At 36.2% G+C, this 23,640-nt stretch overlaps 1 protein-coding gene across 2 annotated transcripts; it reads left to right on the top strand.

Annotated features, from left to right (window-relative positions):
* The first annotated feature begins 885 nt into the window (after positions 1 to 885).
* Positions 886 to 22,497, top strand: LRIF1 (ligand dependent nuclear receptor interacting factor 1). 2 transcript variants are annotated; one of them, XM_045801532.2, is made up of 4 exons: positions 886 to 1,546; positions 13,991 to 15,500; positions 16,686 to 16,958; positions 18,348 to 22,497. In XM_045801532.2, the coding sequence occupies exons 1-4, from the start codon at positions 1,479 to 1,481 to the stop codon at positions 18,783 to 18,785; spliced, it is 2,289 nt and encodes a 762-aa protein (XP_045657488.2). In that variant the 5' UTR covers positions 886 to 1,478; the 3' UTR covers positions 18,786 to 22,497. The 2 variants fall into 2 exon arrangements, with proteins under 2 accessions (XP_045657488.2, XP_045657489.2); XM_045801533.2 differs by lacking the exon at positions 13,991 to 15,500 and having other exon boundaries at positions 916 to 1,546; positions 18,348 to 21,932.
* The last annotated feature ends 1,143 nt before the right edge of the window (positions 22,498 to 23,640 follow it).

Raw genomic sequence — 23,640 nt, 5'->3', positions numbered from 1 at the left:
AAGCTCTTTAATCAGTATTAGCTCATTAAGGAGTTAGGGGAATGAATAACCAACATTTTAAAAAGATGAACATAGGGGCACCTGGGTGGCTCAGTCCTTAACCGTCTGCCTTCCGCTCAGGACGTGATCACAGAGTCCTGGGATCAAGCCCCACATCAGGCTCCTCCGCTGGGAGCCTGCTCCTTCCTCTCCCACTACCCCTGCCTGTGTTCCCTGTCTCCCTGGCTCTCTCTCTGCCAGATAAATAAAATCTTAAAAAAAAAAAAAAAGGTGAACATAAACCTTTGAATTGGCCACCTTATGCCAGCCTCCTAAATTTGAACAGTCACTATGAGCCAGTTTACATTCATTTTTATTGCCTATACCTGCTAAAACGATCTTCTAAACCACTGCTCCCACAACCTCCTTCTAGCCCCAGCTGAACTAGAATGTTTACTCTTTAAGCCAGAGACTTAACCCGTTTCTCACATATGTGATTCAATAGGAATCAAGAAACTTCTGGAAAGAACTCTGGAGATCCAAATGAAGATGCAAAAGAAAAAAAAAAAGATCTATATGGAGAATGAAACTTTTGGAGAATTAATGAATTAACTATATGACCATAAATAATCATTTTAACTGAGGAATGAGATGAGCGTGAGGAGGAGTAAAGGTTAAGACTAGAGGCAAAGCTCCAAGAAAGAGGGAAAAAAAAGAGAAAGCCCAAGAAATACAGCCCTGGCTACGGGCAAGCGTCTAAAAGGTTCACACACCACCAGTGCACAACGAGTCCAAGAGAGCCCTCCGACGTTTTTTAAAGCACTGGCGAGAAAGAAAAACTTACACTAGCGGCGAACACATACGCAGAAAATTTACGAATGACCCCGGAAACATTTTATTTTGCGTAGGTATCTTGAGAATATTCTCCTGTGATTCGTTACTTGGTCCGGAAGAAGAGATAACAAGCGTCACTTGCGATTGGATCCTATCATAAGGGCGGTGCTTTAGCGAGCCAGTCACTTTGGCAACCGGACGTGACGATACCGGAAGCCGCTAACGTAGCTTTGCCCGGCTGGCGGCTTCGGTGGGCGGGGTCGGCCGAGCTCGCCTGGCACGGTCTTCTCCACTGACCCGGCATTGCTAGGGGCGGTGCCATTAAGGCCACGCCTTCCGTCTTAACTCCGGATGGCTCCGGAGAGAAGTCTTAGGCTCGCGGGGGCGGAGACTCGGGCCGCTCCTCTCAGAGGCTAGGGCCCCAGCGGCGTCGTCAGCCGCCTTGATTCTTCCGGTTTCTGGTGGCTGCGTCGCCTCCTTCTGAAGGCTGGGAATACGCCCTCTCTAGCCCCTGCTGACTCCCTCGTTTCAGCTTCGAACCTGTCTTAGTTGCTCCGGGACACCTCCCGCCCAACATTCTTTCGCTCAGGTTCTCACCCTTTGGAGGACCTCGGCCCCCCATTGCCCACTTTCCTGGATGTGCTGGTCCCTCCCACCCCTCTAAAATGTCCAATAACCTACAGAGGGTCTTCATGAAACCCGCAGAGGAAAAGTCAGGCAACGCCTCGCAGTGGTAAGTACCGGTTTCGAATCTCCCTCGACACACCTGCCCCTCGCCCACCTCTTAGCAGGGTGCCCAGTCGGCCGTCGTTTCGGGACGCTCCGCGAGTCAGATGAGCTTGACCCCGCAGTGGGAGCGACTGCAGGGCTCGTCGCTGGGCCACTCAGAGCCCTCAGAGCGCGCTTCTCTTGGAAACGTAAAGCCTCTTCAGAGCCTGACGCAGGCAGCCTCCAGCGTCTCAAGTTTCGTAGGCGACAGAGTAGATCTCCACGGGAGAGGAAAATCAACATGGCCGACGCTCCTGTGTGACTAAAACCTTCTGGAAGATTCGCGCGCACTCGCAGAAAAACACGCAGCGCCCAGCACGGAATAACAAGTGCAGCCCAGGTGGCGCTGTACCTTCAGTGAAAATAGCTATTATTTAAGAGAGTTAGTGAAAAAGGAAAGGAAAAATTTGTGTAGTAGATGAGCATATGAATTTAGAAACTGAAAAATTGATAGAGTGAGGGAATGGATTTTTTTTAATTTCAAATAATAGTTTTATATGCAAAGAAAGAAAAGTAGAGTAATTCTCATGTGAAATCGATCCTTTGGAACAGCGTGTTTGAAGCAGGTGTAATGAGAATGCCGTCTCTAATTGGATGTCTCTGTAGAGGAACTCTGACATAGGGAGATCCGGTATTTCTGAAAAAGGCTTAGTTGCACATTTACGGAATAGTTTATCACTGAGTCAGTACTTGTTTTTTTTTAAGGTTATGTTAGTCAAGATGAAATAAAATAGGAACAAAACTGTAAGAGAAGATCGAATATTTTACGTTGTAGACTCGATGGTTAGTGGATGTATAATAAGTGGTGAAGAAAAACTTAATGGGTCTCTGCAGAAGGAAAATGTGAAGAAAGCATGGAAATTGAGATGTAAAATTCATGGAAGAGGATTTATGTTTGAAGAACATCAGGCTGCCTAAATTTAATCCTAGCTTTGACATTTACTGTTCGTGAAGCCAAGTGCCTTCTCTCCAGTCCCCTTTCCATTGACGAAGAATGCCTAGAGATAAAAATTTTAAGGATTAAAAGAATGAGTATATGTAAAATACTTAGTATAGGAAAAAAGAAAAGCAGTACTTACATGTTAGCTATTATTATTATGAGAATATGAGTTTATTTCTGTGCAGATTTTAGCCCAAGAAGTAGGTTTCTTTTAATTACAAGTAGATGCAAAACGGAATTGTAATAACGACCGAAAAACCACGCACAATATTTTAAGAAGAAATGATCACTGAATGCGGTGAACCAAAACAATATTGAAGAACTGCCAAGAAAGAACCATTGCATTTCAAATCGTAAAAAGAGCCAGCTTGTGTGTACGTATAACGTTTGTTGGTTTACTTTTGGTGGAAGCTGCAGGGAGAGGCAGAGATAGTGCTCTGTATAGATAACGAAAAAGTAGAACTACTTTGTTCATTTCTTCTCCCTTCTTTTGGTATCTGGATATTTGATGACCTCTAACTCACCCTAACTTAACGCAATTTGTTTTAGGATTGCGTTGTTTTTCAATATTAGAAATAAGATAGAATAAGGACTTAGCGTTTTTATTTATTGTGTACTTTAACTCTTTTATCCAGTTTCTAAGCCTTTGGTTAGCTGTATTTGGCATTTTTAAAAACATTACAAATTGAATTATATTTTAGTTACGTTCATAAGTCATTGGAAGTTCATTAACTCTTTGGTTTATGCATTGTTTTCATCATCTTTTAATGCATTTATTTCTTCAAATCACTGAAGTTTGACATCACATGTTTGGAACATTTACCAGATGCTTTTCTGAAGCTATTTGACTCTTATTTTGGTTATTGCTTGCATATTTGATTCTGTTCTGTTTTGTAAGTAACAATCTGCAGGACGTACAAGTATAACTTAAAAATCATTTGATTAATGTCAGCTCTTTAATTTATTGGAAGCTTGGTTTCCTTATTTTTCTGATCATTTTGATGGTACTAAATCATTTTCATAAACTTAAAATGAGTATATAATTTTATTTTCTGTAGATGCTTGGATTTTTCTTAAGTTACTGCTGCTTTCTTTTTATAAAGTTCATTATTGCTTTGCAGAATGTTTATTGTTTAACATATCTTTAATCAGGGCATACAGTAATAAGGATCAAACTTAATCTTAGAGTACAAAGGAAAAATCTGGAAGATACTTGTGATGGTAGGCATTCAGTTTATTTAAATTGGGGCTTTATTTACAAAGAGCCTTGCATCAGAAACCAGGGATGTACTGTATGGTGACTAACATAATGTAATAAAAAAACATTAAAAAAAAAAAAGAGCAAAGCAGGAGTTAGAATGGTATAGTAGAAAGAAGGTAAGCTTTGGAGTTAAAGCAATCTAGGTTCATATAGTAGTTTACCATTATTATCCGTATATTTCAAACATTTGGTTAAAAAACATTCACTGTGTGCCTCCATGGTAGACTGTACTAAATGGAGAGACTGACTAAAGAAGGGTATATGAACCATGCCCATGAAAAATCTTATAGTCAAGGGGGAGGTGATGTAAAACACTTTTAAATAGTGTTATGCCCAGGATGCTGTGAGAGCATAGAGGAAGGAAAATGTAGGAAAGGTTTCTGAGTTCAGGAATGTAAGTGTCAGCTATTCAATTAAAGATGAACGCAGGCTATGCCCAAAGAGGGAACTGGTAAGTAAAGCACCAGTATGACTTATTACCAGGAGTCAGTATTTTTGTTTGATTCTGTACTACAAGCAGGATAAATAGATAGTTCTTAAGGGTTTGGTTTGCTCTGCTGGAGAGATTAGACTTCATCTACTGGGGGTCATTCAGAGGATTTTAAGAAAAGGTTGTCATGTTCCTGTGTGGATTTTAGATGACTGATGGCAGTGTGGATTTGGGAGTAAGGGATCAGGCATATAAAGATTTTATTTAAGTTGTCCTTTCAGAGATTTTGAGGGCCTGAACTGGCTGATGTAGTGTAAGGGTTGGATTCAAAGAAATACAGAAGGGAAAATAGGCAGATTTTGTCAGTGAATTAGCATGAAGAAAAGGGGATGGATTATAATGCCAGTTTTCTGGATAGATATTCTGTATAGATATTGGTAAATTAATTGAGATGAGGCAATCACACCAAACAAAAAATAATTGGAGAGGTATTTGAATTTGAAACTCAGGCAGGGTCAGAGCTGAAAATAGAGACTTAAGTCATCACCGTAGAGGTATTATAATAAAAGCCTGTGATGATATGTCTCACAATAATGAGAATTAGGATGTGACTGGCAACTGGCTTCTGTCTGCACTTAATCCTTTGTTCTTAAATTGGGAGCTAAAATGAGTGTCCTCACCAGTGGGCTTGGTTTGGTTTATGCTAAAGTAAATTCAAGAAAGTGGATGGGATTGTCGAAGAGAGCATGTAATTCTGAATAAGTTATTTAGTATTACTGAATCTCCAGCTATAAAATCATAATGGCAGTACCCACATTGCTGAGCTGTTTATCCGAATTAGAGTTAATGACAACTATTTAAAATAATGTATCTATTATATATACAATTATGTATATATATTATTGTATGTTATTACATTATGTATATTGTGTATGAACATAATGTTAAATCATAGATGGAAAAAAGTTTGTCTAGCAGTTGAAAAAAATATATTTTGCAAAAATATCTGCAAAATGTTCATTAGCCTGAGAAATTTTTATCATTCTGTTTCTTATATGTGAATGTTTTATGTCAATATTAGAATAATTTAAAATGTCAAAAGTTATGTAAGTATGTTTAAGGTACTTTTTATTAAAGTTCTCATACCTTTTTATTCAGGTTCTTACATTGTCAAAAAAACTACCTGATTCATTTACTTATTCTTGGACACCAATTGTATATTTTAATGGAATATGATAACTAGCATATATTGGGAATTTAGCATAACTCCAGTCAGTTTTTTTCATTTACTTCTCATAGCAAGTCTTACTGTCCTCATTTTGCAAATGAAACATGCAAAGAAGTTAAGTAAACTTACTCAAATTAATTAACAATTGGAAGAGCCAAGATTAGAAGCCTGTGAACTTTCTAATGTATTCTTTTCACTTTTTTTTTTTAAGTCTTAAACTGTTATTGTGTTTGCAGTATAGTTCTCAGTTCAAACACCAACTGGTTTAAAGTAACTAGCACGTTGATGATTTTTCTAAATTTTTAAGTAACCAAACCAGAGCCTGGGATGCAGAATCTGATTCTAATTTTAGTTCTAACATTAGCTAGCCGAATATGTCTTTTAAGAAACAGAATCCTCATAAGGTTTTAGTTATAGTTACTCTCTTAAATGGAAGGTCTTTTCTAGATGCGAAAAAAAAAGATATTAATTGAAGAAGTGTGAATTCCACCCTGATTTATTATTTCTCTCCTTAGCATTCTACATTCCAGTTTAAATTTTAGAACTCATTCCATTTGCTAGTAGGAAATCATGGTGGTGTGTCTTGGTTTGGTTTGGTTTTTTAATGATGACTTGTAGGTGGAGTTAATTCAGCTAACATTGTTTACAATGTGCCAGTTGCTGTATTAGGTGTGGAGGATATACATATGAATTAGATAACCTACCCTTAAGGAACTTATGGTCTCTGGTAGATTATGTGAATCTCTATTGATATACTGACACAGAAGAAGCTGTATTTTCCTTCATTTTTTTGGAGGGGAAAGGAAGAGAAGAGAGAAAGAATCAATGATTAGACTTGAAAATAGTTTGTGCAATGTAAATGTTTTCTGTAAAGCAAAAACACAGAGGCCATATAATGAAGTATGTGAATGAAGTATCAGAAGCCTGTGTCCTTTGTTTAAAAACCATACCAATTAACCATGTGTATTCCCATATGCAAATAAGTATAAAAGCATGATAAAAAGTCTGCTCTGTTGACGCTTCTAATCTGTGAGCCAGATGTTATTGACAGATTCATTGACAAAAGTATGTAAATAAACAAAAGGAGACTAAAGAAAAGGTATTGAGATAGTTCCGTTAAAGTGGAGATTTGAAAGAGCTTATATAAGTTTTTTGAGGGCGTACTATACTTGGTATTGGGAGAAAAATTACAAAGTAAATGATAGAGTCTCTGTAAGAAAAACAAAATTTTTCTTATTTTTTAGAAGACATTATATAGAAGGTATTATATAACTCCTAGCATTAGTGGCACCAGTGGGAGTCCTTTAGGGGATTTTAAGTTGGAAGAAAATAATGTGAGTTTGAGGGACTTGCAAATATTTATGGAGAAGATGGAGTTGATTCTCAATTTATAGCTATGTTTTAAATTGTTGGAGAAGAGAAAAAATAACCTGAAGAATACTTGGAGTAAATAATGTACTTGGGATAATCAAGAATAGTAAAGAGACCTTTCTGGGAAGATCAGAGATCTTAAGTTGAGAAGTTATAGATGGTACTGTTGTAGGGATTGGTTGGGTCTAGATTTTAGATGATTTTCAAGTCAAGCTGAATTGGCAATGATGAATCATTGGAACTTTGAGAAAGGAGGTAACGGGATGAAAACAATGATTTAATCTGCCAGAGATGCATTATAATAGTTGCTGAAATCAGAAAAACTAGTTTAAAAGTCAAGCGAAATATAGGGGTGAGATAATGAGGACTAGACACAAGGTGTTGCAGGTCTGATCTAGGTAGTAGAAGTGGCAGTGGGGAAAGAGAAGAATGAGTAAGAACTGTAAAAAGGAAAAAAACTTTACAGACTCTGATTCATTCACTATGCGTTTATTGAATGTTTACCCTTTGTAAGCATCTATACAAGATGCTTTGGGTGAATCAAAGGTAAATAAGAAGTGTGCTAAAGGTAAGTCAGAGATGAATAGGTGATTTAAAACCTAATTGACTTGGGAAATAGTAGTGCTGACTTATGACTGGATGACTGGATGGTAGGATTAGAGTACTAGTTTTCAGTAGAGAGTAATTTTAACTTTAAAGTCGTGGTTTAAAAAAAAAAATCATAGGGTGCCTGGGTGGCTCAGTCGTTAAGTGTCTGCCTTCATCTCAGGGCGTGATCCCAGAGTCCTGGGATCGAGCCCCACGTCAGGCTCCTCTGCTGGGAGCCTGCTTCTTCCTCTCCCACTCCCCCTGCTTGTGTTCCCTCTCTCGCTGGCTGTCTCTCTCTCTATCAAATAAACAAATAAAATCTTAAAAAAAAAAAAGTCATGGTATTAAACGTGAAAATGGTGAAACAACACAAATATGGAATTGAGGTCAATATTAGGGAACAGGAATAAAGGATTTAACTGTGGGAGTCATTATTGCAAAGGAAATCATTGAAGCAATTGACGCAATAGTGGAAATAGTTGGTACAATCTTTAAGGAAGAATGTCTTGAAGGAGAAACAGTCTCAAGAGTTGTGCTTTGGGGAACAGTCATAGTTGGATACTTAAAATGCAGAAAATGAAGAAGAAAAGAAACAATAAGAAAAACAAGCTAATTGCCCAATGGAAATCATATTTGGTAGAGGTTCACAAGGCGCAGTTAGCTAGCAATGTCCGTTTAGGTAGGGAGCACTTAGACAATGAGGATAAAGACAGATTTAACTGTGAGAACAATATTTGATTATCTTTGAGAATGAGATATAGTAGAATAATGGGAAAGAAAATAGACTGCAAAAGAGAGTGAATTTCTAGACAACTTTCTGGCATATCAGTGACAGGAAGTTGGTAGGTGGTCTTAATTGATTTCCGTGGGCATCATCTTCCAACTTCCTGCCACTGCATTTGGAACATAGGTCATAATCATCTCTCTAATCCTATGTGACTTTAGCATCTATATGGATAATTTCTGTCATCTAGTCTTTCAGTACAAAGTTCTTTTTCTCTGGTGGTCTTATTCTTCATTATGTCGCCATCCATCCACTTCTGTAATTCTTATTGTCAGATGCAGTTGCTGCATCTATGAAATTCTTGATTCAGGCATTCTCTTTTCTAAACACCAGTTGCAGTATTTCTAGCTTACTTGTTTAAATACCCCACTCTGACTGTTTTTTAACTTTATCTGGCCCTCCAGTCCAATAATCCCTTTATTTTCTGCTTATACCATTGCCTTTTGTGTTCTCATTTTCTTCTCCTCCTGTTTAGATTCTATATTTCATCATTTTAATAATTTTTACCAATATCCTAAGCTCTTTTGTTCCTCTTTGATTTTTTTGCACCATTCTTCTGAAGCCACTTCAACCCTGGATGAACTCAGGGACTTGCTTTTACTTTGCTTATACCTGGTGTAAGAAAGAAAATCACAAAAGCACAGATTGGTCTCACTATAAAATCATAATCACTACCCATATCCTTGGGCCATCGGCGTTGTCTGATGACTCTAATATTTTCTGAAGTGAACTCATTCTCTCCCAGACTGCTTCAGATCGTTTTGATTCTCCTCAAATTTCTGTTTTTGCTCCTATTCTTAGCAGATGACATTATGTCCTTTTCACAGGAAAATTAAAGCCATTAGATCAGAATTACCTCAACCTTCTGCCTTGTCAATTTTTGCCATTCTAACTGGCTTAAGGTGGTATCTCAATGTGGTTTTGATTTGAATTTCCCTGATGGCTAATGATTTTGAACATTTTTTCGTGTGTGTTAGCCATTTGTATGTCTTCATTGGAAAAGTGTCTGTTCATATCTTCTGCCCATTTTTTGATTTGTTTGTTTCTTGTGTATTGAGTTTGAGAAGTTCTTTGTAGATCTTGGATAGCAGTCTTTTATCTGTAGTGCCATTTGCAAATATCTTCTCCCATTCTGTGGGCTGCCTCTTAGTTTTTTTGGCTGTTTCCTTGGCTGTGCAGAAGCTTTTTATCTTGATGAAGTCCTACAAGTTCATTTTTTCTTTTGTTTCTCTTGCCTCTGGAGATGTGTCATGAAAAAGGTTGCTTTGGCCGATGTCATAGAGGTTGCTGCCTATGTTCTCTAGGATTTTGATGGATTCCTGTCTCACATCGAGGTCTTTCATCCATTTGGAGTTTATCTTTGTGTGTGGTGTGAGAGAGTGGTCAGGTTTCATTCTTTTGCATATAGCTGTCCAATTTTCCCAGCACCATTCATTGAAGAGACTGTCTTTTTTCCACCTGATGTTTTTTCCACTGGATGTTTTTTCCTGCTTTGTCAAAGATTAGTTGCCCAAAGAGCCGAGGGGCCATTTCTGGGTTTTCTATTCTGTTCCATTGGTCTATGTGTCTGTTTTTGTGCCAGTACCATGCTGTCTTTCTGATCACAGCTTTGTAGTACATCTTGAAATCCTGCAATGTGATGCCCCCAGCTTTGTTTTTCCTTTTCAACAATTCCTTGGTGATTCGGGGCCTTTTTGTTTGTTGGAGAGTATGTGGAGAAAGGGGATCCCTCCTATATTGTTGGTGGGAATGCAAGTTGGTACAGCCACTCTGGAAAACAGTGTGGAGGTCCCTTAAAAAGTTAAAAATTGAGCTACCCTGTGATCCAGCAATTGCACTACTGGGTATTTACCCCAAAGATACAGACATAGTGAAGAGAAGGGCCAGATGCACCCAGTGTTCATAGCAGCATTGTCCACAATAGCTAAATTGTGGAAGGAGCTGAGATGCCCTTCAACAGATGACTGGATTAAGAAGATGTGGTCCATATATACAATGGAATATTACTCAGCTATCAAAAAGAACATTTTCTCAACATTTGCTGCAACATGACGGCACTGGAGGAGATAATGCTAAGTGAAATAAGTCAAGCAGAGAAGGACAGTTATATGGTTTCACTCATCTATGGAACATAAGAAGTAGGAAGATTGTAGGAGAAGAAAGGGATAAAGAAAGGGGGGGTAATTAGAAGGGGGAATGAAGCATGAGAGACGATAGACTCTGAGAAACAAACTGAGGGCTTCAGAGGGGAGGGGGTGGGGGAATGGGATAGGCTGGTGATGGGTAGTAAGGAGGGCATGTATTGCATGGTGCACTGGGTGTTACACGCAAGTAATGAATCATGGAACTTTACATCAAAAACTAGGGATGTACTCTATGGTGACTAACATAATATAGTAAAAAATATTATAAAATAAATAAAATCTTTAAAAAAATTATCTCAGCCTTCTGACATCAAAGGTATAAACTTAACTGCAAATGTGCCTAACCTATTCTTTCAGTGCCAATGGAAGAAGATATTTCTCCACCTGTCTTCAAGGTTCAATTCCTTTACCTGTCTCCTGGTTCCCATGTCCTATCTCCTTATCAAATCTTACACTTAATTAGCTCTTTATCCTCTTCCTCTTGATAACTCATATGAGCTCTAATATAGTCTCTGGTTCATCTCACCTTAAAAAAGAGAAAACAGATCCCTTCTTGACCCCATTTATCCTCCATCTACTTGCCAGTCTTTATCTTACCTTTTGCAGTCAGAGTTCATAAGAGTTGCCCATGCCTTCTATCTTAATATCCTTTCTTCATGTTAACTCCTCTGCAACTTTTTTTTCTCCACCAAACTGTTTTTTTTAAGCCATAGTGACCCTCATGCCAGTTTATACATTAATCTACATGCTACTTGGCCTTTCAGAAACTTTTAAATAGACTTGCCCATTTTCTTGAAACTCTCTTCCTTTGGCTTCCATTGCATCAAAATCTCTTGGTTTTCTTTCTACTGCTCAAAGAAAATGGGAAGCTGCTGAATTTAAGCAGGGAAGGGTCAGTTTTAACGTGATGAAAGCTTTTAAAGGGACAGGATGTGGCTAAAGAAGAGACCAGTTACGAAGCTACTGTAATAGTCCAAGCCAGAGATGATGTTTGTTTGAATTAGAATGGAGAGAGAGAGTTTGGAAAGAATTGAAAAGATTAAGGGAAATTTAGGAGATAATACCAAATTTTGTGATAGATTAAATGTAGATGATTAGAAAGCAGGAAATTGCTTGTTCTGATTTAGGCATCTAAGATAGATGATACACCATGTATCATAGGGGAAGAAAAAAACCAAACACTGAAAAGGCCATGTTGAGTTTTAAGGTGCAGCTGAGATTCTGAATGGAAATTTCATGAGGGAAGTGGATATATAAGCCTGAATTTCAAAAGAGCTAAGATGCAGATCTTTTAATTGTTGCTGTATAAATGGTAATTTAATTGAAGTCATGCACATAAAAGAAATAATTGGGAAAAGCTTAAGAGTAGAAAGAAAGTTCAGTCTAAGCTTTCGTAAGTTCCAACATTTGAAGATTGATTCAGGTAGGATGAGTTGACAAGGACAACCAAGGAATCATTACAGAAGTAGGAGAATGTCCTATCTAGGAAGCCTTGGGAACAGAACGTTTTAAGAAAAGGAGCAAGCATTTTTGTTCTCATCCAAATATAGTGTATCATTTATCTCACTTGATGATAATTGCCTGTTTACATGTCCATGTAACCAACAGTTTTAGTTCTTTTAGGGGTTGTGGGTTGAACTAGCTTGGAGACAAGCAAATATTTTCTGTAAAGGGCCAGATAGTAAATATTTCAGGCTTTATGGGCCATATGATCATTTCTGGGGTAACTACTCAACTTGCTATTGTAGCATGAGAGCAGCCGTACATTAAAGCCGTACATTAAAGATGAGTGTGACTGTGTACTAATAAAACTTTATTGATGGATGCTAATATTTGATTCTCATAATTTTCACAGATAACAAAATACTATTCTTGTGATTTTTAAAAGCCATTTAAAATAGAGAAAACGTTAGCTTGTGGGCTATGCAAAAACAGGGAGGGGGCAGAATTTGGCTGAAGGCTGTAGTTTACTGACACTTTTCCCATAATTGATCCTGGTGCCTGAACCATAACAGACACGTAAATTTTTGTTGAATAAATTAAAGTTGAATAAGTTCAGGCCTTTTCTATGTTTTTTTGGGGGTAGGGAGAAGTCATACGTTTGTGTTCATGCTTCTCTTTAGAGATTAACTTTTAATTTGCTAAAAGTAAATTTAACATTTTGAAGCGCTATCAAGTGGCCAGAAAACGGTTTTAAATATTTAAAAGGATGTAATATTTTGGGTTGCAGAAAGGTAAAACTGAGTTCCAGGGCTTCCTAGAATGCATAGGATTTTTGGCTTTGATTTTTATTAATATGTAGATTTTAAAAATTCCTGTGGGCAGTAAAATACACCTTTATATCATTGAGAATTCTAATTATTATTATTATTAGTCTTGAATTTTTGTTTTCATTTGATCTTAGTCATATAAGATCATACTGTCAGTATGACGTGAACTCTGCATTTATGTTGCTAGAATTTAGCATGAGAGACAGTCTATAGGCAAGTGAACAAATAGATTAGTGTATATTGACAACTTGTGATGTGTACCATGAAGGAAATTACCAGGTATAATATTATACACTAATTACGAAAGATAGGCAAAGATAGTTAAAGTGGTCAGAAAATGTATCTCTTGGGAAGTATTATTTATGCTGAGACTTGAGTTCTGTGGGTGGGAGAGGAGAGGGGTACCTAGGTAGAGAGAGAGCATATGTGATTACTCTGAGTCCCGTGAGAACTTGGTATTTTCCAGGAATTGAAAAGTGGTTTTAGGCATAAATAACTTGAGATAACTGTATTGAAGAAATCTACAACTAATTGCTTATATAACAGAGACTGGTATATTTTGGATTTTTAAAAATCAGACAGTCTGTACGAAGATATAGCTCCTAAGTATCAGGATCAAAATTGGCTAGGTTAAAAAAAATTTCCAGTGTGTTCCACGTTTATTGAAAACCCTTTAGGTGAAATGACGTTGCTGTTGTGTATATGGATTGACAGGCAGTTGAAACTAATGTGAATAATTCTCATACCAAGGGGTGTTTAGCACCAAACTTCAAATGTGCTGAAACAATAAGTCAAGGAAGAAAATGGTTCCTACATGAGTAACTCCATTTAGTCTCAGAAAATGTGGCACACTAAGGTATCACCATAGGAGATGCCTTAAGCAAAGGAAGGATGGCTGACAGTAGGACTTGTGAGTCATTGTCAGTGGGAAGAGCACAACAGATTGATTGGAATGAGGACAGAAAAGAGTGAGGGAAATAGAATAAGCATAAGTGGAGGTGAAATGAGAATCCTGGGCAATCAGAGTGAAGGAGGAAGACAAAAGGAAAATTCAAGTAAAAAAAGAAGGGAGGATGCTAATAGTTTAAGAGGAAAATATTCTAATAGGCATAATTTTATACAGGGTAAAACCTTAGAAAAGTCTAATTTACCCATTGCCTAATCATAGGAGAAATTCTAAATCAAAGCCAATCATATCTTTGATTATCTCTTCTACTTCAAAATCTTTGTTTTGCAATATTTCACTTTGAAAACTCAAAGTGACAAATTATATATTTTTACCATATTTTATAAATTTTTATCTTTTTAAAATAATATTTGCAAATATTTGTTTTTAAATAAAATGTATATACCGTCTAGTATGTTGTATTGATTTACTCAATGTTCTTTTAAGTGTTTCAGGCTGCATGTACCAAGTAGTTCAGACGATTGGCTCGGATGGAAAAAATCTTCTGCAATTACTTCCAATTCCTAATTCTTCTGGAAATCTTATACCGCTAGTTCAATCTCCAGTCATGTCTGATGCTTTGAAAGGGAATACAGGAAGCCCAGTTCAAGTTACTTTTCAGACTCAGATTTCCAGCTCTTCCACAAGTGCATCAGTTCAATTTCCCATTTTTCAGCCAGCCAGTTCTTCAAACTATTTTCTTACAAGAACAGTAGATACAACAGAAAAAGTTAGAGTTACTTCTGTGGGAACTGAAACTCTTACCTCATCAGTTTCTAAAGTTCAGAGTCATGGTGTGAAAATTGATGGACTCACCATGCAAACATTTGCTGTTTCTCACTCCTCAACACAAAATGATTCACCTTATATTTTAGTAAATACTCAGAGTCTTCCAATGACTGTGAAGTCTCCAGTTTTGCCTTCTGGGCATCATTTACAGATTCCTGCCCATGCTGAAGTGAAATCTGTACCAGCGTCTTCATTGCCTCCTTCAGTTCAGCAAAAGATACTTGCAACTGCAACCACAAGTACCTCAGGAACAGTTGAGGCCTCCCAAATACCAACCGTTATTTACGTATCTCCTGTAAATACAGTGAAAAATGTAGTCACCAAGAACTTTCAAAACATTTACCCAAAACCTGTTACAGAAATAGCAAAGCCAATGATACTAAATACCACACAAATTCCAATGAATGTTGCTAAAGAGACACAATTAAAAGGTGGTCAGCATTCTCAAGCTGCTCCTGTGAAATGGATTTTTCAAGAAAAGCTACAGCCTTGCACTCCATCTCTTGTTCCTGTTAAGTCTTCAAATAATGTGGCTTCAAAGATTTTAAAAACTTTTGTAGATAGGAAAAGTTTGGGAGATAACACTATAAATATGCCATCATTGAGTGCTGTCAGTCCTAGTGGGACACAATCCAAAAGTATGCCTATTAAAGATAATGCCTTGGTTATGTTTAATGGGAAAGTCTATCTATTGGCTAGAAAGGGGACAGATGTTTTGCCATCACAAATTGACCAACAGAATTCTGTTTCTCCTGATATTCCACCAAGAAAAGATACATCACAAATAGTGAGTTCAAGTCCAGTCACAGAAATATCCAGAGAGGTTGTAAATATTGTTTTGGCTAAAAGTAAATCTTACCAGATGGAGACAAAATCACTTTCAAATATTCAGCCTGCTTCCATGATCAATCTAAGGGCAGAGAAGAATAAAAAAGTGGAGAAACCATCTCTTTCTACCCCAAACCCACATAATATGAATCAATCCATTAACTACTTAAAACAGAGTAAGACTTTATTCACAAAGCCAGCCTTTCCAGATGGATTTAGTACAGTACAAAATGCCCCCAGAAAAGGAACTATCATCCAGAGCATAGAGAAAATAAGTTCCTCTGTTGATGCAACAACTCTTACTTCACAACAGTGTGTTTTCAGAGACCAAGAACCAAAGGTAATTTTCCCATGTCAGGGTGTTCTTTTTATCTATCTAAATAGCAAATTTTTCTTTCTTATTTCTCGAAGTTAGTTACCGATGATACCTCTTCCCCCCCCTTCCCATCCTCCACGCCATCACACAAATACCATACACACATGAATGTTTATTAAGTCAAAGCTTTTATCTGAAGGAAATGTTTGAGGAGGGTAATAGAGTCCAAGCTGTATCTTTCTCTTAAATCATTTAGCATGCCACATCTTTAAAACAAAATCAAACAAAAAACTCAGCAACAAGGTTTAGAAGAGTTGGTGAAAGATAATGTGAATTCAAAGCTTGGTAAAATTCTGTGTGTGTGTGTATATATACATGTGTACACATATATATACATATGTACCTACCTATATTTACTAGATTAATGTTAGTATGTGAAAAGATCAGTATTATGCATCTAGGAGAGCTGGGTTTTTTGTTTGTTTTGTGATGGTAGGGAGATATCTGGCAATTTTTTTAGGTAGATAGTAGAAGGGGTAGAATGGGGCTAATCAGTACCTTTCAGTCATTTGTGGAAATAGGATTTATCAACATCTTTTTTTTTTTTAGTAGACAAGTTTCCCTCTTTTGTTTTAAGCCCTTTCTGACTCTTCAATTATTCAACATATCCACATAGTTACCATTATGTTCTACTTAAGATATGTGTGTCTGTGCTAAGTATTTGTGCCCACTCTTTCCTTATGTAGAGGTCTACTTAATAATGTCAGTGTTTCTCCCCTTCGGTAGGGAATTCATTGAATTCTAGATATGTAAGGAGATAAATTCTGAAGTATAAGATCGATTAAAGGCATAAGACTTTTCCAGAAGACTACAATTTCCAACTAATGTTTTATAGATTATTTTTAACTTGTCATTAGTCTGTATTCTTATTTCAGTTTGAGAATCAACTGTTAACCTTTCTAGTTAGAAAGAATCTAGTTTGCCAGAAAGCAAAATAAAGGAGAAATTTTAAAGGAATAGTTTGTTTGTACTCAGTTAAATTCATTTTTTCAAGTGTGGGTGGTAAGGCAAGGGTAATGCAAATCAACCATTTAGGACTTTAGAGCATGTTGTTTTAAGAAAGATGAGATGAACATTTAGTTGCCAGTCTGATAAAATAGCTTGAGTAATTTGCAGTATTGTTTGTGTGTTTTGTTTTCCTAATTCCAGATCCAGAATGAAATGGCATCAACATTAGAAAAAGTTACTCAAGAAAGAAATGACAAGAACTATTCCCAAGGAGGAAGCAGTAAGGCATCATATCTGAAGAATGATGCAGAATTTAAAAAAATATTTGGTCTCACTAAAGATTTGAGAGTATGCCTTACTCGGATTCCTGATCATTTGGGCTCTGGAGAAGGTTTTGATTCCTTTAGCAGTTTGGTGAAGAGTGATACTTACCAAGAGACTGAGTTGATAGTGAAGGAAGAAAAGAAAAAACAGGTAATAGATTTTTCGTGTCCTTTGTAGTTACTCCAAAGGTTCATGAATGCATTTTCTTGTTTTGTTTTTTTTTAGTCTGTACATTAATATGAATGATAGTTGTTATCAAATTTGCATATGTATATATATTATACCAAATCAGTGTTAAAAAGAACCATATATACAAAGGTAAAAATACATCCTCAGTTAATTAAAGATGTTGCATTAAGTGTTTCTATTCACCTGTTTATTTTTTTCATCAAAAAATTATAAGAAAATGCCCATAACTTTTTAAACTAGTTATCCTATTTTGAAGACCCTATCTAAAATAAATAATCCAACATGATCCAATGAGCACTGGGTGTTAAACACAACTAACGAATAATTGAACACTACATCAAAAACTAATGAGGTACTATATGTAAATAATCTAAATGTAGGGAAAATATAAGCATGTAGATGTTCATTGCAGTATTACCTTTAATACAAACGTTTTAAGAACTCTACTTGGTCAATAATGATGAAAAGAAACATCCCTATAACTTTGCCTATTGTTATTCCACTTAGAAATATGTCATTGGGGGGCGCCTGGGTGGCTCAGTCGTTAAGCGTCTGCCTTAGGCTCAGGGCGTGATCCCAGTGTTCTGGGATCGAGCCCCACATCAGGCTCCTCCACTGGGAGCCTGCTTCTTCCTCTCCCACTCCCCCTGCTTGTGTTCCCTCTCTCGCTGGCTGGCTCGGTCAAATAAATAAATAAATAATCAAAAAAGAAAAAAGAAAAAAAAGAAATATATCATTGGGGGCGCCTGGGTGGTGCCATCATTAAGCATCTGCCTTCAGCTCAGGGCGTGATCCCAGTGTTCTGGGATCGAGCCCCACATCAGGCTCCTCTGCTGGGAGCCTGCTTCTTCCTCTCCCACTCCCCCTGCTTGTGTTCCCTCTCTCGCTGGCTGTCTCTGTCAAATAAATAAATAAAATCTTTAAAAAAAAAAGAAATATATCATTATACTGTTTAAAATCATGAACTTTAGATCAGAGACCAGTAAACTTTTCCCAGTGAAAATCTTCCATATGTGCTTACTGTGGAAATGGGGAAAAAAATTAAGTCAATTCTTTTTCTCAAATTCTTTACAAATGGCTGTTATATTTTGGTGATAGATGAATACATCTAATACTTAAGCAGGAAAATGTGAATTAAGCAATTTCTTCTCTGTGAATATTATTAGGACATTGCTGTTCATTTTAGTACTGTACAGTGGTAAACAATTTTTTGCTGTAGTTGTTCTCAGTATATTTTGTTGAGTTGAATTTAATAAGTATTTGTTACCTGCAAATCCTGTTAAATTTTGAGAGCACACTGTGTATGTGGCAATAATTTCTTTTTCTTTTGGAATCTTAACATAACAACAGGGTTTTGATAAGAAAAGAAAAGCAAAAACCGGTAAGAAGATGGATCACACAAAGAAGAGAAAAACTGAGAGTGTTTATAACACAGCTGTAAATGGAGGAACTGATGTCACCAGTTCCCAACTCGTCAACAGTATTTTACCAACTTCGGGTGTATCACACCATAACGTTCTCACAAGCCGCAACAAAACCAGAGAAGAAAAGAGAACTGAGGTTGAACGCTGTACCCCTGAGAACCAGGAAAAAGGCACATTGAGTTCAAATGCAGCTTTTGAGCAAAGTCATTCCTTTAATAAAAGTTATACTGAAGATATTTTCCCCATGATGCCACCAGAATTAGAAGAAACTATTCGAGATGAAAAAATAAGAAGACTTAAGCAGGTGCTGAGAGAGAAAGAAGCAGCTCTTGAAGAAATGCGTAAGAAGATGCACCAAAAATAATAAATGTTGTTATACTTAAAGACTGCAGTGAAATAGCTGTGTGTTTTTTTCATTAGGTTAATTATAGATGCATTCTGAAAGTGTCTTTGAATATGAAACTTGTTTTTTTGTCAATTAATGATTAAATTTTATTTAAGGACTACAAAAAAGGTTGATTCACACATGACTCTTGTGAATAATCTACATGGGGTATCTGAATCTTTGTCTAGATACCTTTTTTTGGAAGGAAATATTTTCTATTTTTCTATTATTTTAATTAGAATTCCCAAAGTTTGAATATTTGTGCAAGTTTTTTTTTTTTTATTGTTTGCATCTTTAGCTGAACCGCTCAGGTGGTATTCCAACAGTAGATAATTATTGTATACTACTGAATTATACAATGCAAGGGAGGAAATCAGCTCTAAGCTTAGCCTTGCCAATGGGCTTATATATGTACTCAGTCTGTATCCATAAAATAATACCATTGTTGTAAATTTTTTTAATTTCATGAAAGAAAATGTATTATAGCAGTATTATTTAAAAATACAAACATTTCTCAGAGTGAGGGACACTTGTTCTGTGGCTTTTACAAAGTAGTTTTATGTAATCCAAAATGGGTTTTCAAATCCAGGCTATATAATGTATTGTTTGCTTAAAGTGATACGCTATTATTCCTAGATAAGTGCTTTTCATTCTCTTCCTCCTCTTCTTTTTCTTCTCCTTTTTTGGAATATGTACATATGTAACTGTGAAAAGTAAATCTGAACAATGGCCACATTTAATACTTCTTAAAATTGTAAAGTGTACTTTTTCTTAATGGAGGCAAACATTTTTCTGTCTGATTATGTTTGCTTCGGAGACTTTGGGAATTGTGTGGGGATAGGGATTAATGGGAAGAAGGAAAAGTTTACCAAAAAAAAAAAAAAAGAAAAGAAAGACAAAGAAGACAAATCTCCGGAAGTAAGGACATGTAAACCCTATACATACTGAGAAGGGAGCAGAGCAAATGCAAACTGATCAACTAAATTCTCCTGCCTTTTGTTTTTTTTTCTTGTAACAGTTTTATTGAGATAATTCACTTACCATAAATTCACCCTTTAAAAGTATACAATTCAGTGGTTTTTATTATATTCACAGAATTGTGCAACCATTAACATGACCTAATTTTAGGACATTTTCATTACTCCCCAAAGAACCTCATACCCATTAGCAGTCACTCCCCAGATCCTCCACCCCCAGCCCTAGGCAACCACTAATATAGTTTATGTCTCTAGGGACTTGTGGAAATTCATAAGCATGGTAGGAATTATTCAGTATGTTTTCTTATGTGATTCGTTTCTTTCACTTAGCTTAATGTTTTCAAGGCTGTAGCATATATTAGTACTTAATTCTTTTTTTAAATTGCTGAATAATAGTCCATTGTATGAAAATAGCATACTTTGTTTTCCATTCATCTGTTTATGGACATTTGGGTGGTTTATGCTTTTGGCTTCTGGATTTTATGTTGCTATGAATATTTGGGTATAAGTTTTTATGTGGACATATGAGTGTATACTTGGGACTGTAATTGCTGGGTCATATCCTAACTCTGTTTAACGTTTTATGGAACCGCCAAACTATACATAGTCAGATATTTCTTCTCCTCCTCCACCAAAATGGATCTTGTCAAAAACACCAGTGACTTCCATGTTGCTAGATCTCCCAGTTGTCTTCATTTATCATGGGAAAAAACAATTTCATGTATCATTGCCTCCTTTGAAAAATTTTAAAGTGTTTTATTAAAGAAGCAGTATGTATGCATCGTAGAAAATTTAAAAGTACAGCAAGCTAAAGTAATAAAAATTGAAGCTTCATATTCTCATCACACTATAAAATATTAATTTTGGTGCTTGGAGATACGTAATTACTTCTTTCATTAGGTTTACTCACAGGTATCTTATGGTTTTTGGTACAGTTGTAAATGGGGTTGATTCCTTAGTTTCTCTTTGCTTAATTTCTCATTGCTTCATTGCTGGTGTATAGAAATGTAGCACATTTCTGTATGTTGATTTTGTATCCTGTGACTTTACTGAATTTGTTCTAGCAGTTTTCTGGTGGAGTCTTTGGGGTTTTCTATATAGAGTATTATGTTATCTGCAAATAGTGGGGGTTTGACTTCTTCCTTGCCAATTTGGATGCCTTTTATTTCATTTTGTTGTCCGATTGCTGTGGCTGGGACTTCCAGTACTATGTTAAATAACAGTGGTGAGAGTGGACATCCTTGTCTTGTTCCTGACCATAAAGGAAAAGCTCAGTTTTTTCCCCATTAAGGATGATATTAGCTGTGGGGTTTTTGTATATGGCCTTTATTATGTTGAGGTATGTTCTCTCTAAACCTACTTTATTGAGGGCTTTTATTATGTGTGGATGTTGTACTTTATGAAATGCTTTTTCTACACCTATTAAGATGATCATATGGTTCTTACCTTTCTTTTATTAATGTGATGTGTCACATTGATTTGTGAATATTGAACCACCCTTACAAACCAGGAATAAATCCCATTTTATCACAGAGAGTGATTGTTTTAATGTACTGTTGGATTCTGTTTGCTAGTATTTTATTGAGAATTTTTACATCCATGTTCATCAAGGATATCGGCCTATACTGTGTGTGTGTGTGTGTGTGTGTGTGTGTGTGTGTGTGTGTGTGTGTGTGTGTATTTATCTGGTTTTGGTTTCAGGGTAATGCTGTTCTCATAGAATGAATTTGGAAATTTTCCTTTTTTTATTTTTTGGAATAGTTCGAGAAGAATAGGCATTAACTCTTAAATGTTTGGTAGAGATCTCCTTTGAAGCCATCTGCCCCTGGACTTGGGTTTGTTGGGAGAGTTTTGATTACTGATTCAATTTCTTTGCTGGTTATAGGTCTCTTAAAGTTTTTTGTTTCTTCCTGTTTCAGTTTTGGTAGTTTATATGTTTCTAGGAATTTATCTATTTCTTCCAGTTTGTCCCAGTTTATTAGCATATAGTTCTTCATAATATCCTCTTGTAATTTTTTTTTTATTTCTGTCATGTTGGTTGTTATTTCTCTTCTCTCACTTGTGATTTTATTTATTTGGATCGTTTCTCTTTTCTTTTTGATAAGTCTAGCTAGAGGTTTATCAGTTTTATTTTTTTTTTTTCAAAGAACCATCTCCTGGTTTCACTGATGTGTTCTATTGTTGTTTTTGTTTTTGTGGTTTTTTGTTTTTTCTATATCATTATTTCTGCTCTTTATTTCCTTCTGGCTTTAGGCTTCGTTTGTTCTTTTTCTAGCTCCTTTAGGTTGGAAATACATAATTAAAGGCTGTTAGTAAATAGATATTTGAAGTCATAGGTCTGAATAACATCACTTACGGAGATGGTTTAAACAGAGGGTAAAATTGTGGGTTCGTGTCTGAGTACATTTAAAGGTTGGGATAGACTGGTGATGGGTAGTAAGGAGGGCACGTATTGCATGGTGCACTGGATGTTATACGCAACTAATGAATCATCGAACTTTACATCAGAAACCAGGGATGTACTATATGGTGACTAACATAATAAAAAAACATTAAAATAAAAAAAAAGGTTGGAAAAAAGGACAGTCATGAATTTTGAGGATTGGAAGAAGTGAAAATTAAATGAATTGTATTTATAAATCCTTGAATAGTGTCTAACACATAGTAAACAATATATCAGTGTTAATTAAATAAAATAAAGTCAACTAAAATCACCCTGATATATTGCATTCATCTTCCATTTCATTTTCTTACCTGTTTGTTTTAGCCTGCTTTCTCCTTTGATTTTTCTGCTGCTTTATATTAAGGTTTTGTTGATCATAAAATCAAGTACCTAAATTTCTTCTGATATTATATACCATTATGCTGAAATGTGGCTTGAATCCTTTACAGCAAAAGTCCCCAAAGTTTGTCTATGCTGATGGTCTCAAACTCTTACTTTCTTAAGTTCCCTCAAGTTAGTGTTTTATCTTTACCACTCCACTAAAACTGTGTTTTAAGGTCTCCAACAACATTAAAAATTTGCTAAATCTAATGTCAATTCTTAGTCTCTATCTTACTTGGCCTGTCAGTAGCATTTGACAATTTTTATCAGTCTGTCAGTGAAATGTGTTTTTCACTCTGCATCTAAAGCAGCATATTCTTGTTTTCCTACTTCCTTATTGGCTGCTCCTTCTGTCTCTTTGGCTGATACCCTACCTTCTCCATGATTTCTTACATGGCTCAGTATGTCTTTTATGTGTATACTCTTGTGTTGACCTCTAGTTCTCACACATCAATGCTTCTGCATACTATCTATCCTCAGGAACTCTCATTTGAACTTCAGCACTGTATATCCAATCATCCTCTTGACATTACCGCTTAGAAATTTGATTGCCATCTCAAAATTAACATGACTCAGACCCAGCTTCTGATTATCATCCGCACCCCATATTTGCCTCAACCAAGATTTTCTCTAAGTTAATGACAAATCTAGGTTTCCATTTATTCAAGTGGAAATACTTGAGAGTCCATCTTGATCTCTCTTTTGCTCATAACCTACAATGTGTCTGTCAGGAAAATTTTTCTGGTTCACATTCCCAGGATACCTGCAGTGTGACCATTGCTCACCACCTCTACTGTGACTACCTCACTTTAATTCATCTGGATTATTGAAATAACCAGCTGTCTCCCTGCTTTCATAAGTATCCTCCTACAACCTGTACTTAGTACGATAGCTGAGTGATTTTGCTGAAAGTATACTACAGTAAGGAGGGGGAAGGGACCAAAAATCCAATAGAAAAATGGGAAAAATACATGAACAGACAATTCACCATAAAAGATTTTAAAACAACCTAAAACATATAAAAAATGTTCAC

Source organism: Ursus americanus, chromosome 12 (genome assembly GCF_024610735.1).
Source record: "Ursus americanus isolate L20-20 chromosome 12, mUrsAme1.1.p, whole genome shotgun sequence".
In the NCBI taxonomy this organism is placed as follows: Eukaryota; Metazoa; Chordata; class Mammalia; order Carnivora; family Ursidae; genus Ursus; species Ursus americanus.
This window is presented reverse-complemented; position numbering and strand designations above follow the sequence as displayed.

Excerpts from the sequence above, each read along its gene's own strand:
- LRIF1 (XM_045801532.2), top strand. The coding sequence starts at position 1,479 with ATGTCCAATAACCTACAGAGGGTCTTCATGAAACCCGCAGAGGAAAAG. Across the intron at positions 1,547-13,990 it reads TCAGGCAACGCCTCGCAGTG|TGTTTCAGGCTGCATGTACC; the intron begins GTAAGTACCGGT and ends TGTTCTTTTAAG. Across the intron at positions 15,501-16,685 it reads TCAGAGACCAAGAACCAAAG|ATCCAGAATGAAATGGCATC; the intron begins GTAATTTTCCCA and ends TCCTAATTCCAG.